Below are 22649 nucleotides of genomic sequence, written 5' to 3' on the forward strand. Positions count from 1 at the left end.
CATGCGCAAATTATGTGACACTGCCAAAAAAAAAATTTATGTTCAGAACATCCTCTACGTACAGTAATCCCACACAAACATAGATTTTCTTATATTTTGGGAGTCCAGAAGTTCCCCTGTAAGGGATCTGCTTAGCAGTTTCAAAAGTCATGTTTGAACAAAAAAGTCATATAACTATATAAACTACAGAAATCTGTTTTCGAAAGCCGTCTATGCACTCACAAGGTGGTCCTGTCAATGTTTTCGGCTTGTAAATTAAACATTTGTGAGTTTCCTGTGGATTTCTAAACTGTAGGGGAGGGGATGTTATTTTGTGCATTCTATATATATAACTTGTTACCAACATAAAAATAAAATAGAGCAGATTAACTAATGGGGGAAGGGAATGTGATTATTAGCAAGAGAAAGGAGGACCATAAACTGAAAGGGAATTATGCTTTGCTTACTTTATAAGATTCCAAGCTTTAAGGACATCAGGTTTAATGGCACCAAAGTGCCATTAAAATGGTTATTCATATAGCCAATGCCGTATTAATGAACTTTGTACCCTGAAGCAATTATACAGGAAGGGCAACCTTATCTGGATTTCCTGCTTTTTTTCTGTGTATTCTGCCTCTTGTGTTTTCTTACCCCTTCTGTTCTATTCTGTCCTTCTTTCCTCCCTCTTTGGAAATGTATTTTGCCGTACCATTTGCTGATGTTTTCCTCACTTTTTTTCTATTGTTTCTCTTTTTTCTTCAATCTACCCTTTACATTTTTCATCCTTTTTCTAACTTTTATTCTGCCCCAGCCCATACAAGCTGTATGTATATATCCACACACATACATACAGTGCCCTCCACAAATATTGGCACACTTGGTAAATATGAGTACAGAAGGATTTGAAAAACAGTCTTTATTGTTTAACCTGTTGATAAAAAAATAATCTGCTCTGAATATCAAACAATTGCAAACACAACACAGGTTTATGCAAAAAAATAAAAAAAAAACTTGGGGTACTTTGATATTGTGGCAGGCTAAACAATAAATGGCCATATAGTGTGATGGAATCCCCAATATTTATGCCTTAGATGGTGTTTTTTTTTAACGATATTCACTGGGCATGCGCTGAATTCTTACTTTGTTTTGTGTACTTGCTACACTGTCTCTGCAGATCAAAAGGGGACTGTCAGAGTCAGCCCTCCTTCTGACCCTAGCGTCACTCAGACATCCTCACAGAGCAAATGAATGGTGCTGGTCCAGTGAGTGATCCAAAAAGGACGTGTGAGTAGTGATCAGGGCTAGCTTTAAGTGTTCAGGTGCCCTGTGTGTGGACCACCCCCACGGTGCCCCTCCTACATCATCACCCCCAGAGTCATTTTGTTCCTTCCTTCACTGTGCCACATGTCTCTTTTCCTCCCTCATGTTCGTATAGATCAACTGAATAAGACATACAAACTCTGTATTTGTAAGTATTAATAAATAACACATGGAAACATAACATTGCAGGTATAGAGCAACAGAATGACACACAAACTCAACCTTGCAGGTATAGATCAACTGAAAATCACATGTAATCTCAGCAATGAAGGTATAGATCAAATAAATAAAAAGCTTGTCTGTACCATCTTTGTTCCTAAATGGCTTTTCTCTGATGTCTTTCTCCCCCAAACATCCTGCCTGAGCCATCTTTGTCCCCCAAACAGCTTGCTTGTGGTCACATAACGTAATGTGACCCTTCTGTGTTCTTGCTTTCCCTGGATGGTAAAAGGGAGGATGCTCAGTGTGTGAGCAACACAGAGATAACCTGTGCGGAAGTGGTCACAGGGGTCATGCGGGCCCTCTAGAGTCGCAGTTGGCACCCATGCGGCCGTGTCTTTTTGCGCGCCCCTTTTTCACCGCGTGAAAGATGACCCTGTATCATGTGCAGATATATGATGGGAGAATTTGGCTTGGCTATTGAAGCTCATGTCACTGATTTGTTCACACACCTCTAGTACAATCTATAGCCTCTTGATCTGCACACACTGATATTCTGTGATAGCACAGCACTGTGATAGCACATCTGAGATATGTATTCTTCTGTTCCCGGACAGAGTGAAAGTAGATAGAGCCTCATACGTTCTCACTTTTTCCAAATAACCTGTCATTCTGGTAACTGCCTTTGCTTCCACATACCTGAAAACCACTGGAGTGTTTGGCCTGTTTTAGTTTGGGTTTTGATTTATGTCTACATGTTTGCAGTTGGTACACCAAGAAACTTCTAATGTAAGGTGGCATTAAACTTATTTTTTGAGTAACTGGATCACTTATGTGAGTTTATACATTTCACTCACTGCAGGACACATATTTAATATGTGTTATTTGGCAATATGTGAAATGTATGTGTATCCTGTAAAAATGGCTGAATGTGATCACTGCACCCAGGGCTGCTGACACATTTGCCCCTTGTTGCAAACAGCCTTGTATGTAACTAGGTAGGGCATTTAGAAAAATGAATAGGTTAAGAAACAGAGTGACAGTAATAGGCTGCTATAGAAGGACTGTCCGGTCTGAACAGAGGCAGTTAGAAGGTGTGTTGTTTGATGGCGTACCAGTGAAAAGGTAATTGACCCCCTAAGGGAATGGTAGTGGGAAGGGCTATGCATTGCTCCCCCACCACCCTCTAGTATTGGAGAATACTACTTGCCCTGAGGGTTGTTAGATCTGTAGGAATTGAAGGTATGTAGGATTGGCTCTCTAGTTACATTTATGACATTCCTCTCTGATATTTTTAAATATATATTTTAAAGCAAAATGAACTGGCTTTTTGAAAAGATTATAAAAATCTTTATTATCAAAAGTCCCCTTGCCTTCATCTAAATTTTAGCAAAAACCTTCTAATGTGTGCTTTTATTAAAACTAGCTTGATTTTGGGCTTACTAATGAAAGAAAGATAACTATTTTCCCACATTTTGATAATCATTTTCAATTAGCAAGAACCCTCATAGCCTGACACATTTTGATAACGGTAATTAGCGCTGGTTTCGCTCCATCTTTAGGGTTTATATTACAGGGGTGCTGTTCTCCACAAACTCTGAAACAATTATGGTGGGTGGAGTGAATAACAATGCATTGGGCGAGGGAGCTTGTTTTACCTGGTCTTCAATGCCAGAACATGTCTACCTTTTTAATCTGTGAGTTTTACTAAAGTGTTTTGTTGATGGCTACACTCACCTGTGGAATCTAGTTTGCAGTGGTTTAAGTATAAAACGTTCTTAACTAGCAAAGTCTACATTTTATGCGTTGTATTGATTTCATTACATTTATGTGTCCGGTATAATGTGGATTAAAGGAATGTTGACACGTTATCACAATATAAATGAATACAGGCATTTTGAATGTTGCTGTTATGATGAGATTGTTAAGAAAACTGTAGCTGTTTATTACATCTATCCGCATTCTCTTATATGGTTTAACCCTTAAAGTTGCACTACAATCAAATATAGATTGCAAGGCTTTGAAAAGGACAATGAGAACAACTCCGTTTTAGCGCATTCATAACAAGGGTGCTAATAAGGAAAATCAATGAAATAAGTCAACGTAAGTTAAGTATTAATTTCACTTTTACTATTCTGTTTCAAGGCAGCTTTTTCACTTCTTCCTGCTGCAAGGGTGCGGTCATAGTACCCTGTTTTTCAAGCCTCAGCTTGAATTATTTGAGCTGTAATAGCTGGTCTGAAAGTGATCCCACGCTGTATTAAGCAATAATGGTTAACTCTTAGGGAGTTTGCAAGGGAAATATTAACTCATAGGTGTTCCATCATATAGGTTCTGCATGAAGGTTTCTCGCCGTGTTCTCATACTTCATTAACAGCATATAAAAATTAGTGAAGTAGAAAAAGGTGCATGTCGCTGTGTACAATTGTTGAACTATATAGGTATAGCCAAAATGTTAAATCATTTTAAAATTCTGCTTTAAGAAAGGCGCAAAAAAAATCAGTAATACGATCCAGCTTTAAATACTAAACAATATTTTATTAAGGCGTTTGTGATCTCAATTAGGCACTATACAGTATATTACATACTCATTTTGTCACCGTTTAGCAGCTAATTGTTACAGCATTTATCGGTAATCCCTGTGTTTCTAAAGTATTGCACTGTAGTATATTATGTATTGCAGTATCTGTCTATCTAGGGGCAGTCTAGTATCCAAAACCCTTTTTTTTTGGATGCTTTGTAATGAATGTCTATTTTGTACGATGCCTTTTCTAAGCAGTTATTGTAACTAGAACGTTTCATTTTTTATGTTGCGTGGTTTGTCATAAAATATAATCTCTTTGTTTTAGATCGCCTCGAAAACCTTGCAGATTAGAACACAGGCGGGTGAGGTGTATTTACTCCTGAAAACCCTCAGATATAATGGGGAGGGGAAAGCAGGAAGAGCAAGAGGTTTATTTGTATAAATAAATGTTCAATCTTAGCCAGGGAATGCAAAGTATGCTGCAGGATCTGAAGACAAACCACTTTGTTGTGAAACAGAGGCCAGAGTTAGGGAGGGGGAGAACCAGGAAAAGGGAGGAGAAAGAAAGATGGTAATAGTCTCATTTGGGGTGGGGGTGGAGAGTCTGTTGCATATTTTCTCATGCAGTTTTTAGCTCGTGGCGTGTAATTCATATACATCTACGCTGGATTTCCAATGTCAGCCATGTGAACTTAATCAAAACCAGACTTGGTTGGAAGCCACTGAGGGTAGTGATTAACCTCCAGCTCAGTCAGAAAAAAAAGAAATACAGCATCCCTCCCACCAAACTGAAATTGCAGAGAGTAGAAACCTAGAGAGAACAGATTAGTACCATATGAGAGTAGTTTCACAAAGAAGAAACCATGGAAAAGTTGACACTCGTACCCTGATCTTTTTTTCCCTACAAGCTCTTCAATCAGAAATCAAACTGCATTTTATAATATTTACAACAAACTAAACAGTTACAGATTAACATTATGGATGCAGGACGAACTTAGCGGGTCCTGTATAATAATTAGATCCCTGATAGTTCTTCAGATTCTTCTTACCTATTGTTTTTGGATTATCCATTATACAGGCCCAGCTATAATGAATAATAAAGTGAGGCAGTTGAAATCACAATTCTGCTAACTATCCTTTAAGTCAATAGACTGCAGAATGTGATGTCTGCTCAGGCAGTATTAAAGGAGTAAGTTGTTGCTTTGAGAAGATGTATACATCAAATTGGCTATGTGTGTTGGGTTTGCATCTTTAATTGACGTTCATATACATTTTATTGGGCCAACATAGAAAAAAGTAATGTTACTTAGGCTTTGAGAAGTCTCTTCTTCAGAGGGACATGTGAGGTTTGCAAGTTTCTGCTGATTAACCTAAGCGAAGGCCGCTGTTTGTAGCAAACATCAAAACTATCAAGTTACTAACCATTTCAGACGTAAACATGGCTTTCTTGGTTGCATGACTTGATGCTCTCAATATATTGGGTCCTACGCTAAAAGAGACATTGTTTGGGTGCCCTCCTGTGTATGATAATCACCCTATGTTTTGCTCAGTTTGGGTTTGACATAGTGCCTACAGTGAAGCAGAGAAGGAACGATGGTCTACAGCTTTTGTTTAGGGTTTGGGCTAGACCCCTTAGTTTCATTTAAGGGTAAGATTATTGAAACAGCCAGGGCTGGACTGGTTTTAATGGCGCCTGATGACGTAAGTGAAGCTTAAGGATGTATATGTGTGGCCGCATGCTACATTTAGCTGGAGGGGCAAATGGAGCAGCAGATCGGGTGATGCTGCCAGCCAAGAGCTGGATATGCCTGGCCGAGTTCTAAAAAAAAAAAAAAAAAAAAAAAGCACGTGGCTGCACGTTTTAGACAATTGTATGCTACCAACTTTTTGGTACCAGTTTGGGGAAGGAACTTTCCTGTTGCAGCATGTGTCCCTGTGCACAAAGCAAGGTTTGTAAAGGCATTTTTTGAGTTTGGTGTGGATCAACTCAAGTGGCCTGCACAGAAAATGGGCACACTTTATTGCAGCTGATCCCATGTGGAGCGATCCGTGGGATACATGCTCAAATAGTGTAAGAATGGTGTAAAATGCAATTGCATTTGTGTCATTTACATTTCTGTCTGAGAAGGAGAGAAGCTATTTTTTCCGGGATTAAATACAATTAAAAAGAAAAAAAAAACATATGACTGTAGTGGTCTAGTCAATATAACTGCTAACCAAGGAAATACTAAAAGGACCAGCATGCTGCCATCTGATCGATGGATGACATGCTGGGAAAAAAAGCCTGACCCCTGCTACCATGCAGGGATTAGGGATTGTAAAATCCAATTTTCACCCGAACCGAACACAGGAACGAATATTCGTGGAATATAACCCCCCCCCCATGAAGACTAACACGAAGAGTTGGCCAGCGCCCAAGTCTAGTTGCTACAGTTGTCAACAGAAGCAAAAATAAGAATATTTGTCCTGGTGTCTTACGAGAGAAATATGCCCTGACACTCAGAGTTAAATCAGTTATGCCATACTGAGACAAATAAAGTTTATTATTGTTTTATATAGTGCCATAGCAGCGCTGTAGAATGAGTAGACAAGACATAAGTAGTATATAACAGCAATTCGACTTATGGAAACAGGCGATACTCAAACAAATTTACAGTCTATGCATATAACTTTTTTTAAAAAAGCCCCCAGATTTCACAAAATCTGTTTGCCATATAGTATATGTAACCTGATACCCTGCAGGATGTGGGATATATATACTCACAGAAGGGAATCTGTTACCCAACTATATGTCCAGCCGTGAATTGGCTGCATACCGCAGAATTGTGAGAGCGTGGCCACATGTATACTGTGACTGGCCCTCATACATCCTCTGGCCTTAAAAGTTTAAAGGGCTGATTATATTTCTCAATCTGTTCCTATTCACAGGGTAGTACTTTACATGTTTTTGTTAAAATTAAATACATTTGTCCTGCAAAAGTAGCCTATTTACTATAATCGTGACATCAGTTATATTAACAGGCCATCGGCATGGTTTTGCGCCCTGAAGTATAACTTGGCACCACTGCCGTGATAAGCGGATAGAAATTGTTTGTACAGTTTAGGTTGAAAGTTACTGTTTAGCACTTAACAGCGCTTCTACTAGCACTGCTGCTGACGGTTGCTAGTATTTATTATCATTATACTCCATAGAATGCAGGTAAGCTGTACACAACTCATTTACTTTACAGTTTACAACACTGAGACCCGTGCCTGTTCTGAGGGACGGGACTAATACCGATGTGAGCGTGGCTATCTGTGATGACGCACCTCCCTTTGCTCAGGTTGGCGGGAAGGCAAGAGGTGGGAACTGGTTCCTAAGGCGCCTCCTGTTCTTGGTGAAAAGCAGCTCACTCAACCAATAAGAGTACGGTATCCGTGCGTCACCAAACCGGTCGCCATTTTATGTGTATATGAGGCGGCTTCCCTGGCTCCTTTGGTTATTGCGGCGCCTCCTCTCCGTGCCGGGTGGTTGTTGTGTGTGCCATGGAAGGGTAAGTGATCGGGCAGGGTAGGGGGTTCGAGGGTTTAATAAGAATCTTCTAAACGTATATGTCTTTTTATTTACTTATTGAAAACGGTTTCTGCACTTTTTCGATATGTGGTGAAATAATACATATATTTTATGTGTGTGACGATTAGTTAGGCTTTAAATAACGTATTAGAATACTGAACGTAAGGGGCAGCTTACTGGTGTTTGTCTTGTGAACTTTAAAGCCTTCGCTGTGTTAGTGTCGTGTCTGTGTTGAGTTGGCACTGGGTGGGGCATTTAATGATGTGGGGCAGGTTTTAAGTGTAATTGTCGCGATCTTAAGGGTATACTTGACTCTCCATCTTTAACGCTACTCTGTAGGAGAGGGTGACTTGAGATTTCCTTCCCGGGCCCCAGCCCGCGTGCTTTACCTGTGTGTTCAGAGTTTACCTGGTGCCCCCTCTGGCTGCCCCTGCACCTAGATCACAAGCCTCGCCCTCCCCCTATGCTGACTGGTTTACGTTTCTCTATGCGTGGTCCTAGAGGTTGTCTGCGTGAGCTCTTTTGGCCGCTTTCGTTTCTGCGCGTTTTCGCAGGCTTTAAATTGTAGCAAGCCGTCTTAATCGTAGTCGAGGAGGCGCTAGAGTTAAGGCTATGGATTAAAAAAAAAAAAAAAAAAGTTTACAGTTCGTGTTTGCCTGCGTGTACAAAGTTCAGGTCTCTTTAGAGTCACTCTTTTGTGGCTTCCGCCTGACTCCATTGTCTTGTGAATATGCCTCCTCCTGCTTCACAAAGGGGAGTGAGTTTAACTCGTTGGAAACTAGGGAGACGACGCTAGCGGACTGACTTTTATTTTTTGTTTGCGTCTTTTTTTTTTTCTGGATGGATTTTCTTTGTGTGGCTTTCACTAGAGCCACTTTACATAAGAATTTGCATAGACAGTGTGCTAGGTTTTATGAGGAATTTAGCCGTCTTGTTCTCCCAGCAGATGTTCCCTGCTGGCTTTTGCATGTGTCCACAACGCATCAGTGCCTGGGTTGCATATGTTAAGCGCCCACCCTCTATGATAAACTGTTTTAAGTCACAGGTTAAAAAGTGGACAGATTAGATCACAAGTTCTGGATGCCATCAAATTCTGTTTTAATACTTAAAACGAGTGTCAAAACAGAGCCGGAATCCCGGTGTCAACAGTTATGTTGCGTTGTCAGTGACTGCTTTTATGCCTTTGACTTGTCATGATATTAATGAGTTTTCAACGCAAGAGCCAACGCACACAATTTAATAGACTGCTAATGTCACTTTTAATGTGTGTTGTGACAACTCCAGTTTTGTATATCCTATGTGACTTCATCATACAGTAAACTGTATGTACATATATCTTGCATTGCAATCTGCTGTCTATTGGGAAATCAATCAATAGAATTTGGCATAAGTGGTCCATAACATGGGAATATTTTGTCTTTAAATTGAATAGAGGTTTGGAGCCTGTTTTGTACATGGCGTAATGCATTTGGTTTGTGCAAATAGTGCCCTGCTTTCTTTCTAACAACTCTGGCATGGCACACCTTTACTTTTTGTAGCATGTAATGTCAGTTGTACTCTTTTATACTTTGACTTCATGTGTTTATTATTAATGCTTGGCATTGTGGAGTGTCACTTGCTTCCACAAATTATATACCTTTTAAATGTCTGGCCAGGCGTGAAGCTGCTGAACAGTTCTTCATATCCGTTATATAACTCCGCTAGTGTGCTTCCGTGTATACAGAGGTGGTTTAAGACAAACACGCCTTCCATTTTGTGGTGGTGTGTGTCCATTAGAAACGATGTGCATGTTTAAAACATCCCTGTGTGAGCAGAGAACCTGTTTGACGAGTGCTCTGTAACATGGATAACAATAGCTTGGCCAGGAGCGTTTCCTGTAAATTTCAACACACACTGCTGTGGCTGCTGTGTAATGTTTCCTGCGCTTGAGGCCCTGAGAGCAGAGCTTTAAACCTGATATCGCATTACCCCCATGTTCTGTACTGTTCTCTTGCTCTACTATTGCAGAGGGTGACCCACCTAAACTGTATCAATCTATGATGCTTTCATAGTGATGCCCTCCACTCTAACATTACATTTTTCTTTTTTCTTCCGCAGAATTGTCCAAGATATAACAGTTGGTACAAAGGTAAGACCTTTCCACTTGTGGCAGATTATTGGTTCAGTAGTCTAGTAACCTTTCATATTCTTTGTACTAGTCTGTTTTAGTTTGGATGCCATAAAAACCTCAGTCCCCATGTGGAGCCATCCAAACTATATTGGGAAGGAAGACCTAAACTGTAACTTCTGGCACACGTACCTATATTGGAAACAAAATAGCAGTTTCTATTCTCTGCAAAACAGCACTTTTTTTCCCTTCTCTTTCCTCTTGGTAAAGGGGGTGGGGGTGTGTGGTATTTAAGGCTGCCATCCTTCACCCTGGTTGTGTTTACAGCACAAAACTGCCTCGTAGAGTGATGACTGCCCTGTTACCGTGGCATTGGTAATTATCACTTCGCTGTTTGCCAGGCTAGTTCTTCGCTAAAGTAGTATCGGCATGCATGCGGTTTGAGAAATGCATTAACGCACTTATGCTCTCCCTGCAAGTGTGAACCCAGCGCTGCCATGGGTAAACAAAAGGTAGGGTTTAACCCCAAAGTAGTGTTTACCAATAGAAGCAGTATTTCAATTTAAGTTGAATGGTCGCTTTCTTCATTCTAATGCAAAGTCCTGTAGAATTGTTCTACAAAGTTTCTTTCGGATGATAATGGCCCAGTTAATGAAGTGTTATGAGCGCATTTTGTGTGGGGAGTGCCTTAATTACAGCAGACGTTTAATCTTGGTTAACTGACAAACATTCCAGACTGCCCCACCCTGTATTTATAGCACCGGTTTATTTTTCTAGGTGTTGCCATAGCACAGCCTTTATGTAGATACTAAGGGGGAGGTGCACCATTAAAGTTTAACCACAGCCCTAAAGTTGCTGACCTAACACTACAACACAAATTCTGTTTAAAATGGCAGAAGTCATGTTAATGTCTGTCTGCAGAACCTTCCTTGAGTATTCCTTCATTAACATTTCTCCTTTGATAGATTGTTGCTCTAGTTCAGGCAGTCTGTGGGGTGTGGATAAGAGAACTTGATTACATTGACCAGTGGTGCATTGAGACAGATCTCTGCATCAATAAAGTCGTTAACTACAAGAGCGTGCTACATGGAGTTTATTAAAGAAATGTATGAGTAGTAACAGAAGGGTAACAATGGTACTTTGCAAGTTAGAACTCTTTTTATTCTGTGTCTCTTGAGTATATGTTCTCTAATTGTTCCTGGTTTGAAATTCCATACTAGACCTGTAACAGATGCTTTGACAATGGCTATATGTATCTTGTAAAGTAACCCTTGTAGGATAAGTATAACCTGATAGGGTATTGTTAGTCTGTAACTTTATGCCTGTTCTGTTATCTGTGTGCCTCTGGTGATCTCATTGAGAATGGATTGTAAATAATTAAGGTGCTGGATTTTGCCCTAGCTTGTGTGTGTGATGTTTACTAATTGATAAGAGCGCAGTATATTTTAACCCCTTCTTCACTGAGTTTTGTGCCCCATAACCTAAGACTTTTTCAAGCACTCTTACACTGTCTAATTTGGACCAATTAGCTGCCCACCAGCTCAAAATACTCCCGCAAAAGATGATATTTTTGTAGAGCAGACAAGCAAGGGTATTTCTCGAGGAGCTTCTGGACACTCATCATGCAACCATTTGGTCGCTAATCTTTTGCAAAGAGATGTAACATGTTTGTTGCATTCCCCCCCCACCAGCCATGACTTTTGATGTTTAGAATGTTTAGGAGAGTGCACAGGTTACATGTAACTGCTCAGAAACCCACCAGAATGTATTCAGCTGCATCTCCTGACTACAGAAATACCCCACATGCATTGGGTTTTGTATGTTTTAAATCTACAGGGCATGTCAATATCACTGTGCATCAGCTTACAGAAATTAAAGGGTTGAGTAGTAATTCACAATTTTCTCAAGAATGCTAGCCATTTCTTCTGGTGCATCTGCTTTTGTGGGTCACAACTCCCATTACCCTTACACGTGACTGAGGGTCCAGAGCCATCAGCCCATTTAAAAAAAAAAAAAAAAAGGAGGGGGGTAAAGGTCTGATCCCCTGCATGACAAGAGGGGTCAGATGGTTTTTTCCAATGTTCCAGCCTATCTGCCTATAGATCAGCTGGCAACCTGTAGGCACATTTTGTGTGTGTGGCACTTGTCACACACGAGTGGAAGTCTTTGGTAATTGCACAAATTCTCCGATTGGCGGTTCCTGAAGACTGCCTTGAGTGCAAGGCGGTCCCCAGTAACAGTCAATTTTTTATTTAATAAACTTTATGTATTATCGTGTACGGTCTCTGACTCAGCTGCACTTACTAAACATGAATGGATACTCATCATTGAGAACATTGAGAGGTGATCCATTTATAATGGAAATAACAGGCTGTCTGTCCCTGCTCAGTGATAAATCACTCCAATGCTGTAAGTGTCCTCACTGGCACGTGGGGGTAAAATTTGAGGTTCCTATTGTACACTGCCTTTACCTCAAACTTTTTTGTAAGTATTGTTTTAATCTGCTAGTCAGCAGGAAGTTGCAATACCAGATGTTATATATTTTATTTTTATAGGTCCATCTCATTCAACTCCTTTTTATCCCTCACCCTTTAATGAGGCTTATTTTCTTATCAAAGATATAACACCTGCTTACACTAACAGCACTTTTTTTATTATATATATATCAAGTAATTGCTTACATTTAAAATCTATCTTTTCTTTTTCTCCAGCGGGGATCTGACGAGCTTTTTTCTTGTGTTACTAACGGACCCTTTATCATGAGCAACTCTGCTTCTGCAGGTAAAATTTCCTTTCTCTTTGGTGTACTTTTCAGCTTCTTCATAGCCTCTAATCTACATGGTTGTGGTATTTTTTGTCTGCTTCAATGGTATTTGGCTTTTTACTATACAATCGATCATTTGCAAACAATTAAAAAAAAACATTCTCAATAGGAGTAGGTATTGAATGCTGGCATGGTATTCGTGGCCCTGAAGGGTTCTCAATGGCATGGCAAGCCATGACCATTATATGGGATGACAACTGATTAATGGCATTTGCTGATAACATACTTTAGATCACTTCACACTCTTTAACATTTAAGATACCCTGACTTGACAAGCAAGTTTTCTGAAGTATCTTACTACTTGCATTGATAAAGCTTTTCTCACTTAGTGGGGGAACACTTCAACAATCATGTTAATTTGAATGCATGTGGGGGCCTGACAGCATTTAAAGAGGAAGTGCCATGGGGGAAATCTTTGACTGTAAAATAAAGTTCTGTATACTGCAATATAATCTTTGACTGAAACTTTGCATATATTTTAATAAACTATATGCATGCCTGGAAATTGCTGTTGTCACTGGTGATGTTTCGAGTGACTTTCCCCACTCACACTGAACTAGTTTTTTTTACAACAATGCTAAAGTAATCGGTTCTTCCATTAGTCAGTGTCAAACTGGGTGACTGAGCCTGAGCCATTCAATTGTTGAGTATTGTGGGGATACAACTAAGTGCTGTACTCTCCACCAGGCAGACTTGTGTGTTCCCATTTGTTCACTGGCTAATTTGAACTTCAGCACGGATGTTCTCTTGCATTCATTTGCTCATTTAATGTATTTTTTTTTTTCCTTACAGCTAATGGGAATGATAGTAAGAAATTCAAAGGAGACACCAGAAGTGTAGGTGTTGGCTCTAGAGTTATACATGTCCGCAAACTACCGATGGATGTTACTGAAGCTGAAGTCATATCCCTTGGGCTTCCCTTTGGTAAAGTTACCAACCTCCTGATGCTCAAAGGCAAAAACCAGGTACAAATTGACAGCAAAATCTCAGGCTACCCCAACTGTGTTATGGTATCCAAACTTTCTTGTTGGAGCTGCTCAGTACTCTTCAATAAGTTCTCTTGAATTCCTTTTATTCCTATTTATATTCTTTAGGCATTCCTGGAAATGAACACAGAAGAAGCTGCCAATACCATGGTGAGTTACTTCACCACAGTTACTCCAGTCTTGAGAAGCCAACCCATCTACATTCAGTACTCAAACCACAAGGAACTGAAAACTGATAACTCTCCCAACCAAGCGGTAAGTAAACAATATTAACGTTTGGAATACATCAACCAACAAATGTTTACTCTTAAGGTTTCCCATCTATGCAACCACCATTAGATTTAGTCATATGTCTTAAGGACAGATTTAAATGGAGACTACATTCATCATGCATGCTCTAATGGTTTTGTTACGAGTGCTCTTGCATTGATGGGTTGTGCAGTATTCCCCCAGCTACTTGGCTTGTAGCGGATGCGTTCGGCCAAACACATCTCCTTTTCTGGCCCTGAGGTGTTATCTCAGTCTTGTGACACAAGTGCTGTCATAGTGTAAAGTTCAAAAGCCAGCCTTTTCTGTCACTTTCTTATTCTCAGTCTCTCTTGCACACATTCTTACTTTCTGTCTGGCGTGCATATTCTCACTTTTGTTTTTCTCTCATTCAAGAGGGCACAAGCAGCTCTGCAAGCTGTGAATTCCGTCCAGTCTGGAAATATAGCATTGACTGCTTCTGCAACAGCGGTGGATGCTGGCATGGCAATGTCAGGGCAGAGTCCTGTATTGAGAGTTATTGTGGAAAATCTCTTCTATCCAGTAACACTGGATGTATTACATCAGGTAAGGTTGCTAATGATTTGATGTGCCAAGAGCAATTTTAAAGGTTCTATTTTCTATTGGGAATCTAAATATTTTAACATCTATCATAGATATTCTCAAAATTTGGCACTGTATTGAAAATAATCACGTTCACGAAGAATAACCAGTTCCAAGCGTTACTGCAGTATGGTGATCCTATGAGTGCCCAGCATGCCAAAATTGTAAGTATCTAAATTTACCACTCAATTTTGTATCTTTTTGTATGACTATAGGTTGGTGTCTAATTCACAAAGAGCAAGCTTTAGAACACCTTACTGCGCTTGTCATTCTTTTCTAACGCATTTTCTCCTGCCTCAGACACTTGATGGACAGAATATATATAATGCGTGCTGCACGTTACGAATCGACTTTTCAAAACTAACAAGCCTTAATGTAAAGTACAACAATGACAAGAGCCGTGATTATACACGTCCAGATCTTCCTTCTGGGGATGGACAACCCTCCCTGGATCAGACCATTGCTGCCTTTGGTTAGTGAATGTGCACTTTTTTCAAACTTGCATGTCTTGTATAACATGCTTTTTAATTGTACATATTTTAATCTTATTCCATGGTACCAACATACTTTTAATCTCTGTACACCAACAGGAGCCCCAGGGCTGATCTCTGCCAATCCCTACGCAAGCGCTGGTTTCCCTCCAACATTTGCTTTCCCCCAAGGTAATCATCTGAATTTGTGTTTCGGTTACGACCGTAGTCTGGTAAATTGCATACAGTGACATGACACGTTGAATGTTGAGAGTGCAATAAGATTAAATTTCCTAAATGTTTTTAATCTATTCCTTTACAATGTGTTTCAAATTACATTGTTCACTGGACCAACACTGGCAGCTTCTCTGTAGTATGAAGGGCAGGCTTGTATAATTCAGCAGCAGATGGAGGAATTGTCACTTCACATGTGAAGTGAAGGAGTTGAAACACAACTACTCCAAATCCTCCCTTTAGCGTGTAGACACCATTCTCCCATATAGCTGCCAGTTTTCCTTGAAGACGGGTAGATTAGGGCTCGACAAACACTCAGGGTTTTGCGGTGCTGCCATCATGAATCCAGTGTCGTGGGTGCCTTGAGGCGCCCAGCGGGTACATGGTACACTCAACATGATCCCGCTGGGCACCTCATGTCTCCTGCTAGTGTCTTACATAGTGTTGGTGTATGGCAAGACTGGACAAACACTGGTGCCAGGTTGCATAATAAAGTGTTTGTGTATATAGGAAAGAAGAGATTCATAGGTCCAAGCCAAATTTGTTGACCCCCCCCCCCCGCAGTAGAAGTCCATGCACTTCAATAAGATGCTATCAGTCTGGCAAGGCTAGAACCAGACTGCTTAGTGTTTCATACACTGCAGAGCTCTGAATTGGTAATAGACCAACTATATGCAATCTCTTATGAAAAATTATAACCCAGCAGTGTTTGACTTGGTTATATCTTTTGAAGGGAAGCATAGTTACAGAACCAAAGGTATGTTAATGAGGCTTGTAGGACTGCAACAACTAATCGATAATGAAAATCGTTGCCAACGAATTTCATTATCGATTAGTTGAATCGATTTTTATCGACTATAAAATGAGGGTTTTTTCAGAGCCAATGCTCTGAAAAATATCCCTCGTTTTATAATCCGTTTAGTGTCTGACTCACAATAGCAGCTCCTACTTACAGTTCCTCCCTGCAGTCACTGCCGATTGGCCCGCCCACTTACTTTTTCCAGTCGCTGCCGATTGGCTGCAAGGAGGGACAGTGAGAAGGGGGTGGGGCCAATTGGCAGTGACTGTCCCTCCCTGCAGGGAGAAAGAAAGGGGTGGAGCCAGAGTGCTGATTGGCTCCGCCCATTTCCTATACCGTCGACATGGCTCAAGAACTCACTGGTGAGTATAAAATTTATATTTGGGCTGCTGAAAGTTAGGGGCAGTTATAGTTAATCGGGTGTTTAGGGTTAATTTAGGGGCAGTTATAGTTGGGGTGTTTAGGGTTAATTTAGGGGCAGTTATAGTTAGTGGGGTGCTTAGGGTTAATTTAGGGGCAGTTATAGTTAGTAGGGGGGTTTAGGGTTAATTGTGGTTGATGGGGTGTTATAGTTAATGGGGTGTTTAGGGTTAATTTAGGGGCAGTTGTGGTTGATGGGGTGTTTAGGGTTAATTTAGGGGCAGTTGTGGTTGATGGGGTGTTTAGGGTTAATTTAGGGGCAGTTGTGGTTGATGGGATGTTCAGGGTTAATTTAGGAGCAGTTGTGGTTGATGGGGTGTTTAGGGTTAATTTAGGGGCAGTTGTGGTTGATGGGGTGTCTAGGGTTAATTTAGGGGCAGTTGTGGTTGATGGGGTGTCTAGGGTTAATTTAGGGGCAGTTGTTGTTGTTAAATAAAGTAACTTAAGGGGCAGTTAGAGCTAAAGGGGGGGCAAACTGAGGGGAATCTAAATCCTGGGGGCAGTGAAGATTAACCCAGCACTTATTTATAAAAGTATTGTCTGCAAATCTGAGTGCACTATGGCATAGGGGGGTATATGGCATACCTTGGGAGGACGGAGTGACATATCTGGGGGTATAGGGCATATAGGCTATATAAGAGATATATGGGGGGAGGGCAGTGTGGCATGCCAGGGAGGGCAGTGTGGTGTGTCTGGGCTCAAATGTGCATAACTGGGGGGGGGGGGTTAGGTTGGGTAATAAATGCATTATCAGTTTTTTCATTCTGCTGTTTCTTACATCCTACGTTACTTTATTAAATTATTTTAAATGAAAATTTGAATTTTTCTTTTTATCCGATTAATTGATCGAAAAAATAATCGGCCAACTAATCGATTATGAAAATAATCGTTAGCTGCAGCCCTAGAGGCTTGAGCTTTCTTTAAATAAGGCTTGCTGTAGTATTGTAAATGGAATCTAGAAATGTTTCCGCTATATAAAGTTGCTATAACTGTGTACCTCTGCCCTAGGTGTACATGGTACTCTTACACCACTGACCTTGCCTAGTGCCGCTGCAGCCGCCGCAGCTGCTGGGAGACTGGGTATTCCTGGTCTAGGATTACCTGGGAACGCTGTTCTGCTGGTTAGCAATCTAAGTCCAGAGGTTAGTAGTCTTTAACTTTAATTTACTCCCGGAAACGAGTGAAGTACACTTTTTCCTTGTTTGGTACCATTTTGCTTCTACTGTAAATGATTTCTTTTTGCACTTTGGTGTTAGCTGTCCTTGTTTTCACTTTGTTTCTGGCCTTGCCACAAACACTCACAGGCTAATGTTCTCCAGTGCTTTTAATTACTTTTGCAACTAACATATTTAACATGCCACTTTAATAGTAAATGTGAACCCAGTATTATGTGGACAGAATATGATGGGGTTTTTTTTGTTCCTGCATGTCTACAGCTTACTCTATTCTTGATTAAGCATATCCTATCATCTACCATTCAATTCTTCAGAATACATTTCCAGCTTTAAACAAATGTGGGCTGACTAATTTGCTGGCATGCATGTTGTCTGAATTTCTTGGTAGCTTGTAATAAATACTGAAGTCTGTCCATATAAGAAATGCTTCTGCCTCTGGGGAAAAAAATTATACTTTTTATGACTGTTTTGGCATTAAGTGCCAAATCTATAATCAAGAGATGTTTATTGAAATCTATGCAGTGGACTTGAAATTAAATGTAGTCCCATTCTCAACTGCTAATTAAGGGGCGTGGAACATTTGTTTTGAGGGAATTATACCCTGGAAGTTACTGAACTATAATGGCTTTGGTCATTATTGCCCACAAAAAATTTCTAAGTCGTCTTAGTTGCGAGGTTAAAGAAACAATATTGACGTCTCACAGGACTTTTAAAATGGAAGCATGGGATGTTGGTACAGACCCTTGTCATTTTGTGAAGCATTAATCTGAAGTAGTGCATTGAAAACCATTTATTCTATTCTGCATGAATATTTTCTGTTCTACAAACTTAAATTCTTTTCAGTGTGTACAATTCTTCATCATATTAAACAGTCACTGTCTTAATACATTAGAAAGCTTTTAAGCCCTTTAAACTTATGAACTCTACATATTTCTTTTTATATATTTACTGACTTGTGTTTTTTGCAACTTTTTTTCTTTTCCTCCCATTCCCTTTTTTTTTTTTTTTTTTTTTTTCTCTCCTTGATCCGGAATTTCTTTGCCAACTGACTGCACGGCAACCTCTGCTTCCTGTTGTGCTTGAAACAAAAACAAAAAAATATAAACTATCCCTTCCAAAACAAACCCAAACACCCTGCTGTCTGGATCCAAACTATCCTTCAAAATATTAACCACCTTGAATATCATCCGTCAACTGCTCCTACCACTTCTCCGGTGACACCTTCCTCGTGGACCATTTCTGCAAGCTGTGCTCTCCCCCTCGGCTCCCTTTCTCTACCCCTGTCCCTTCGCTGCCTTGCTCTGCTGTTCTTTAAAGAGAGTTACACCCCAATGCCTCTTTATTCTTTTCGGTATGTTTCGCACTTTTTTTATTACTATTTTTCATTTTGTGTTCAATGTACATTTGTGGGTGGGATCAGCATGCACTTGATTTTGTGTTGGTTGTTTGCACATTTAAAAATATATATACATATATCAGTTTCATATTTTTATACAGGTCATAAATATGTGCCCTTTTACCCATTTTAAACGCATGTTTGAAACTACTATGTTTTTTGTTCCAGCATGCTGGTGTTTTTTTTTCTACTGCCTTTATTGGAATTGTCTTGATTAACATGCCCAATGGGCTGTTAAAGATTTAATGACACTGGCTGAATTGATATTATGCATTAAATGCCTTGACCAGTACTGGTGTGAATAGATACAGACCTTTAACATTAATCTCTCAAAATACACCTCAGTTGGTAAAATGAATGAACACAGTACATGCCCCAGCCTATTGGCTCAGGGGCTCGTAGCATTTCACTGTTCCTGTGCTATAATAAGAACTTTTCTAAAGTTTTAGTCTTGAAGCAACAGGCTGCAGACAGCTATCAATTTTTTAGAAATGGCATTGAGTTTTTTGAGTTTGTCCAAATTATTTAGTCTGCGTTGTCTCAAACCCTCCCAACCATGCCCCACGCCCTTCCGACATTAATTTTAGTTCGGAGGAAAGCTTGCAGTTTTGACTTATGTTTGTACTTTTACCTTGTGTGTGCATTCTGCATAGAACACTTGTAGTGCTTCAGCATGTTACAGAACTTGAACTGATTTCATCAAAAGCCTTAATTCTCATAAACCAAGCCATTTCAATTTCATAGCTGCAAACATATTTTTCTGCAGTTGCACAAATGCTTGCGATTAACATCTTTGTGGTGGGTGTGTGCAGAGTCTGATTTGCTGTCCGTGTTAATTGGTGTATAAAATGAATGTTTGTAATTTTTTATTTTTAAGGGGTGTATGGTGATGTACATAGAGTGAAAATTCTCTTTAACAAGAAGGAGAATGCCCTTGTGCAGATGGCAGATGGCAATCAGGCTCAGCTTGGTAAGAATATTATGGGAACAGTCTTTTACAGAAAAAGTAAATGTGCATATCTAGTATACTTATGCTAGTTGTATACTATGATAAACGGGCATAGAAATATGCATTTAACATGAAAATAGGGCTGCTGTGACCTTTTGGTAACCGATAAATTGTCAATCTTATGCTTTTTAATACAGCCATGAGTCATTTAAATGGTCAGCGGCTCCATGGAAAACCTCTTCGTATCACTATGTCTAAACATCATACGGTGCAGTTGCCCAGGGAGGGACAAGAAGATCAAGGCTTGACTAAAGACTATAGCAGTTCCCCTCTCCATCGCTTCAAGAAACCAGGCTCCAAAAACTTCCAGAACATCTTCCCTCCCTCTGCAACCTTACATCTTTCTAACATACCGTAAGTGTCTTTTATTTTATTTTAAAAAATAATAGTAGATGTGTGCATGTAGAGATTGTAACTGAGGTTTGTTTTTTTTTCTTGTTTTTAGACCCTCTGTTACAGAAGAAGATATCAAGATGCTATTTTCAAATGGTGGATTCACAGTTAAAGGATTTAAATTCTTCCAGTAAGTTGCATCCTAAGCCTGGAACTGTTGACTGTGTGAAAAATGGTTTGGGTTTTTTTATTTTTTTTTTAAAAGGTATAACGTTTTTGTTTTGGTTTTTATTGTAGGAAGGACCGTAAGATGGCTCTTATCCAAATGGCATCAGTGGAAGAGGCCATAGAATCTTTAATCGAACTTCACAACCATGACATGGGGGAAAGCCATCATCTCCGTGTGTCCTTTTCTAAATCCACTATTTAAGGAGACAGTGGATTTTTGCTACATAAGTGACTTAATCCTGAGGAGTGTGGCTTCTATTTGCAGATGTCATTCTCGAGGGCCTACTTCCATCATTCCAGAAAAGAAAAGCCACTTTATTGAGGAAAACAGCTCAAGTGTCCTTGCAAAACCGATTTTATTTGAACTACACCACCATCCCTTTAAGAAATCTGTAACTTTTATTTTTATATACTTTTTTTTTATTGTAAGGGCTGCATACGAGTTTACTAGTGGTGATGCACAGTGATGTCTGACTCGATGAGCATGCAAGAAAGCCTGCAGTGTAAAGTCCGACTTTTTTTTTTATATATGTGTGTATTCCTGCAGTAGATCTGGTAATTTTGTTTGTAACCAACGTTTAGGTTATGCAGTGCCTTACTGTGTGAAACCTATCAATTTATCTAGCCGATATCTATATAGAACTTGTGTGTTGGATTCGTTGTGGCATTTCTTATATTTTAATTTTTTTTTTTTTTTTTTTGTGCCACCGTGAGACCTACCAATATTTGCACTTTACTGCAAGTATTAGGTGGATGGTAAATGAGGCCATCGGTACAGTTGTGCCTTGAAGTCTTGACAACCTCTGCAGCAATATGGCACAAAGTTAATTGCAGTGACTTGGTATCTGTAGCTAAAAAAAGAGCAGATGTCCTAGCATCTGATTTATGGTGCACTTCACCCCCCCCCCCCCCCAAAGCTAAATGGCTTTATTAATCATTCCTGGTAAATATAGACCAACTTTTTATTTTTTGGGGGCTTTTGGTTTTTTTTATATCTGATATTTCTCAGATGTGCAAATTGTACTGAGCTAAAGTGGTTGTATTACTGGCTCTATCTTAATCTTTTGTTTAGTATACATTCCTTTTTCGTGCCTTTTTTAGCAATCCGCACACACAAACCAGCAATGCCTTAAATCACTCCAGTGGGTGTGTAGCAGTCTGAAAACTTCAGGTTTATATTGAAATGATCGCGGACCAAATATAAGACTTCGTATGTACTGAACAATTTTCTTAATGCTCAGAATGTTTCTGGTACCTCTCACCAATCAAGAAATGTGGACCATAATCCCATGAGCAGCAACAGGCCTTTTTTTTTTTTTGTTTTGTTTTGGTCTTGTTCCTATTCTTTGCAATATAAGAATAGGCAAGTACTATATGTACAGGAATTTGAAACTAATTTGTACTGTTTTTTCATCCAGTCTTGCTGGTGGTAGGTGTTGCTTTTCAAGGGTTGGCTACCAAAAATCAAACTTGTGTACGATTGTAGGCTTACAGCTTTTTCCAGTCCTCCCAGATTTAGTGCCTTACCAAACTAATTGTTTTTTTTTTTTTGTTTTGTTTTTTTCTTGCAACAGATGTTTAAGCCATGAACATTTATTTAAAGGTTTATCAGCAGATAGGACTGTGCCTCTCAGTATACTCTGGTTATTCATGCTATATACAAGAACTGTAAATATCTGTAGCCTTTTATATACATGTTAAACTGCAAAAGCCGCAATCAATTTTTTTGATGGTTTAAAAAAAAATCTATTTTGATAACTTTTTGGAAAGATTACAGTATTGTGGGAAGTTGAGATGAGAAACGGCTAAAGAATTCCATTACCTCTAATCAAATGTTTGTATGGAGAAGATAAATTAAAAGTATTTTATAAGAAACATTTATACTTTCAGTAGATTATTCAATTATCAATCTGTTATCAGCCAGTATGTGTAAGGGATTATAAAAATAAACTACTATATTCATTTCATTTATTTCCTATCTGTATGTTTTGATTCCCACGCTGGCTTTTTGATTGCATGCAGTTTCAGCCCCTATGTATGTTTTTCTGACTTGTTTTACCTTTTTTGTTCTGAATAACAATTGCAGAATCACAGCCTCATGAAAACCAACACCCTTGATGTAAATGTTGACCCAATTGGTGATCCCACTATCTTGGATTTGTGCTGTTTTTTCCCCTCTTCAAACTACCTTCTACGAAACACTGGTTTTGGAGTTACACAAACTATTTGAAATTATTCTGTGTGGTTTATTACAACACAGGAT

At 39.5% G+C, this 22649-nt stretch overlaps 1 protein-coding gene across 2 annotated transcripts; it reads left to right on the forward strand.

Moving 5' to 3' along the window:
* Nucleotides 1-7417: 7417 nt before the first annotated feature.
* PTBP1 (polypyrimidine tract binding protein 1) lies at nt 7418-22261 on the forward strand. 2 transcript variants are annotated; one of them, XM_053464476.1, is made up of 15 exons: nt 7418-7515; nt 9633-9663; nt 12354-12423; nt 13259-13431; nt 13561-13707; nt 14116-14286; nt 14376-14486; nt 14623-14794; nt 14913-14984; nt 17254-17387; nt 18738-18771; nt 19694-19786; nt 19963-20179; nt 20271-20348; nt 20456-22261. In XM_053464476.1, exons 1-15 carry the CDS (start codon nt 7508-7510, stop codon nt 20586-20588), a joined length of 1644 nt encoding a protein of 547 aa, XP_053320451.1. In that variant the 5' UTR covers nt 7418-7507; the 3' UTR covers nt 20589-22261. The 2 variants fall into 2 exon arrangements, with proteins under 2 accessions (XP_053320451.1, XP_053320459.1); XM_053464484.1 differs by lacking the exon at nt 12354-12423 and having other exon boundaries at nt 7450-7515.
* The last annotated feature ends 388 nt before the right edge of the window (nt 22262-22649 follow it).

This window comes from Spea bombifrons, chromosome 1, assembly GCF_027358695.1.
Source record: "Spea bombifrons isolate aSpeBom1 chromosome 1, aSpeBom1.2.pri, whole genome shotgun sequence".
Classification (NCBI taxonomy): domain Eukaryota; kingdom Metazoa; phylum Chordata; class Amphibia; order Anura; family Pelobatidae; genus Spea; species Spea bombifrons.

Bases quoted from the DNA above. Each gene is read 5' to 3' on its own strand.
- PTBP1 (XM_053464476.1), top strand. The intron at 9,664-12,353 runs GTAAGACCTTTC...CTTTTTCTCCAG, and splicing joins ATATAACAGTTGGTACAAAG to CGGGGATCTGACGAGCTTTT. The intron at 20,180-20,270 runs GTAAGTGTCTTT...TCTTGTTTTTAG, and splicing joins TTACATCTTTCTAACATACC to ACCCTCTGTTACAGAAGAAG.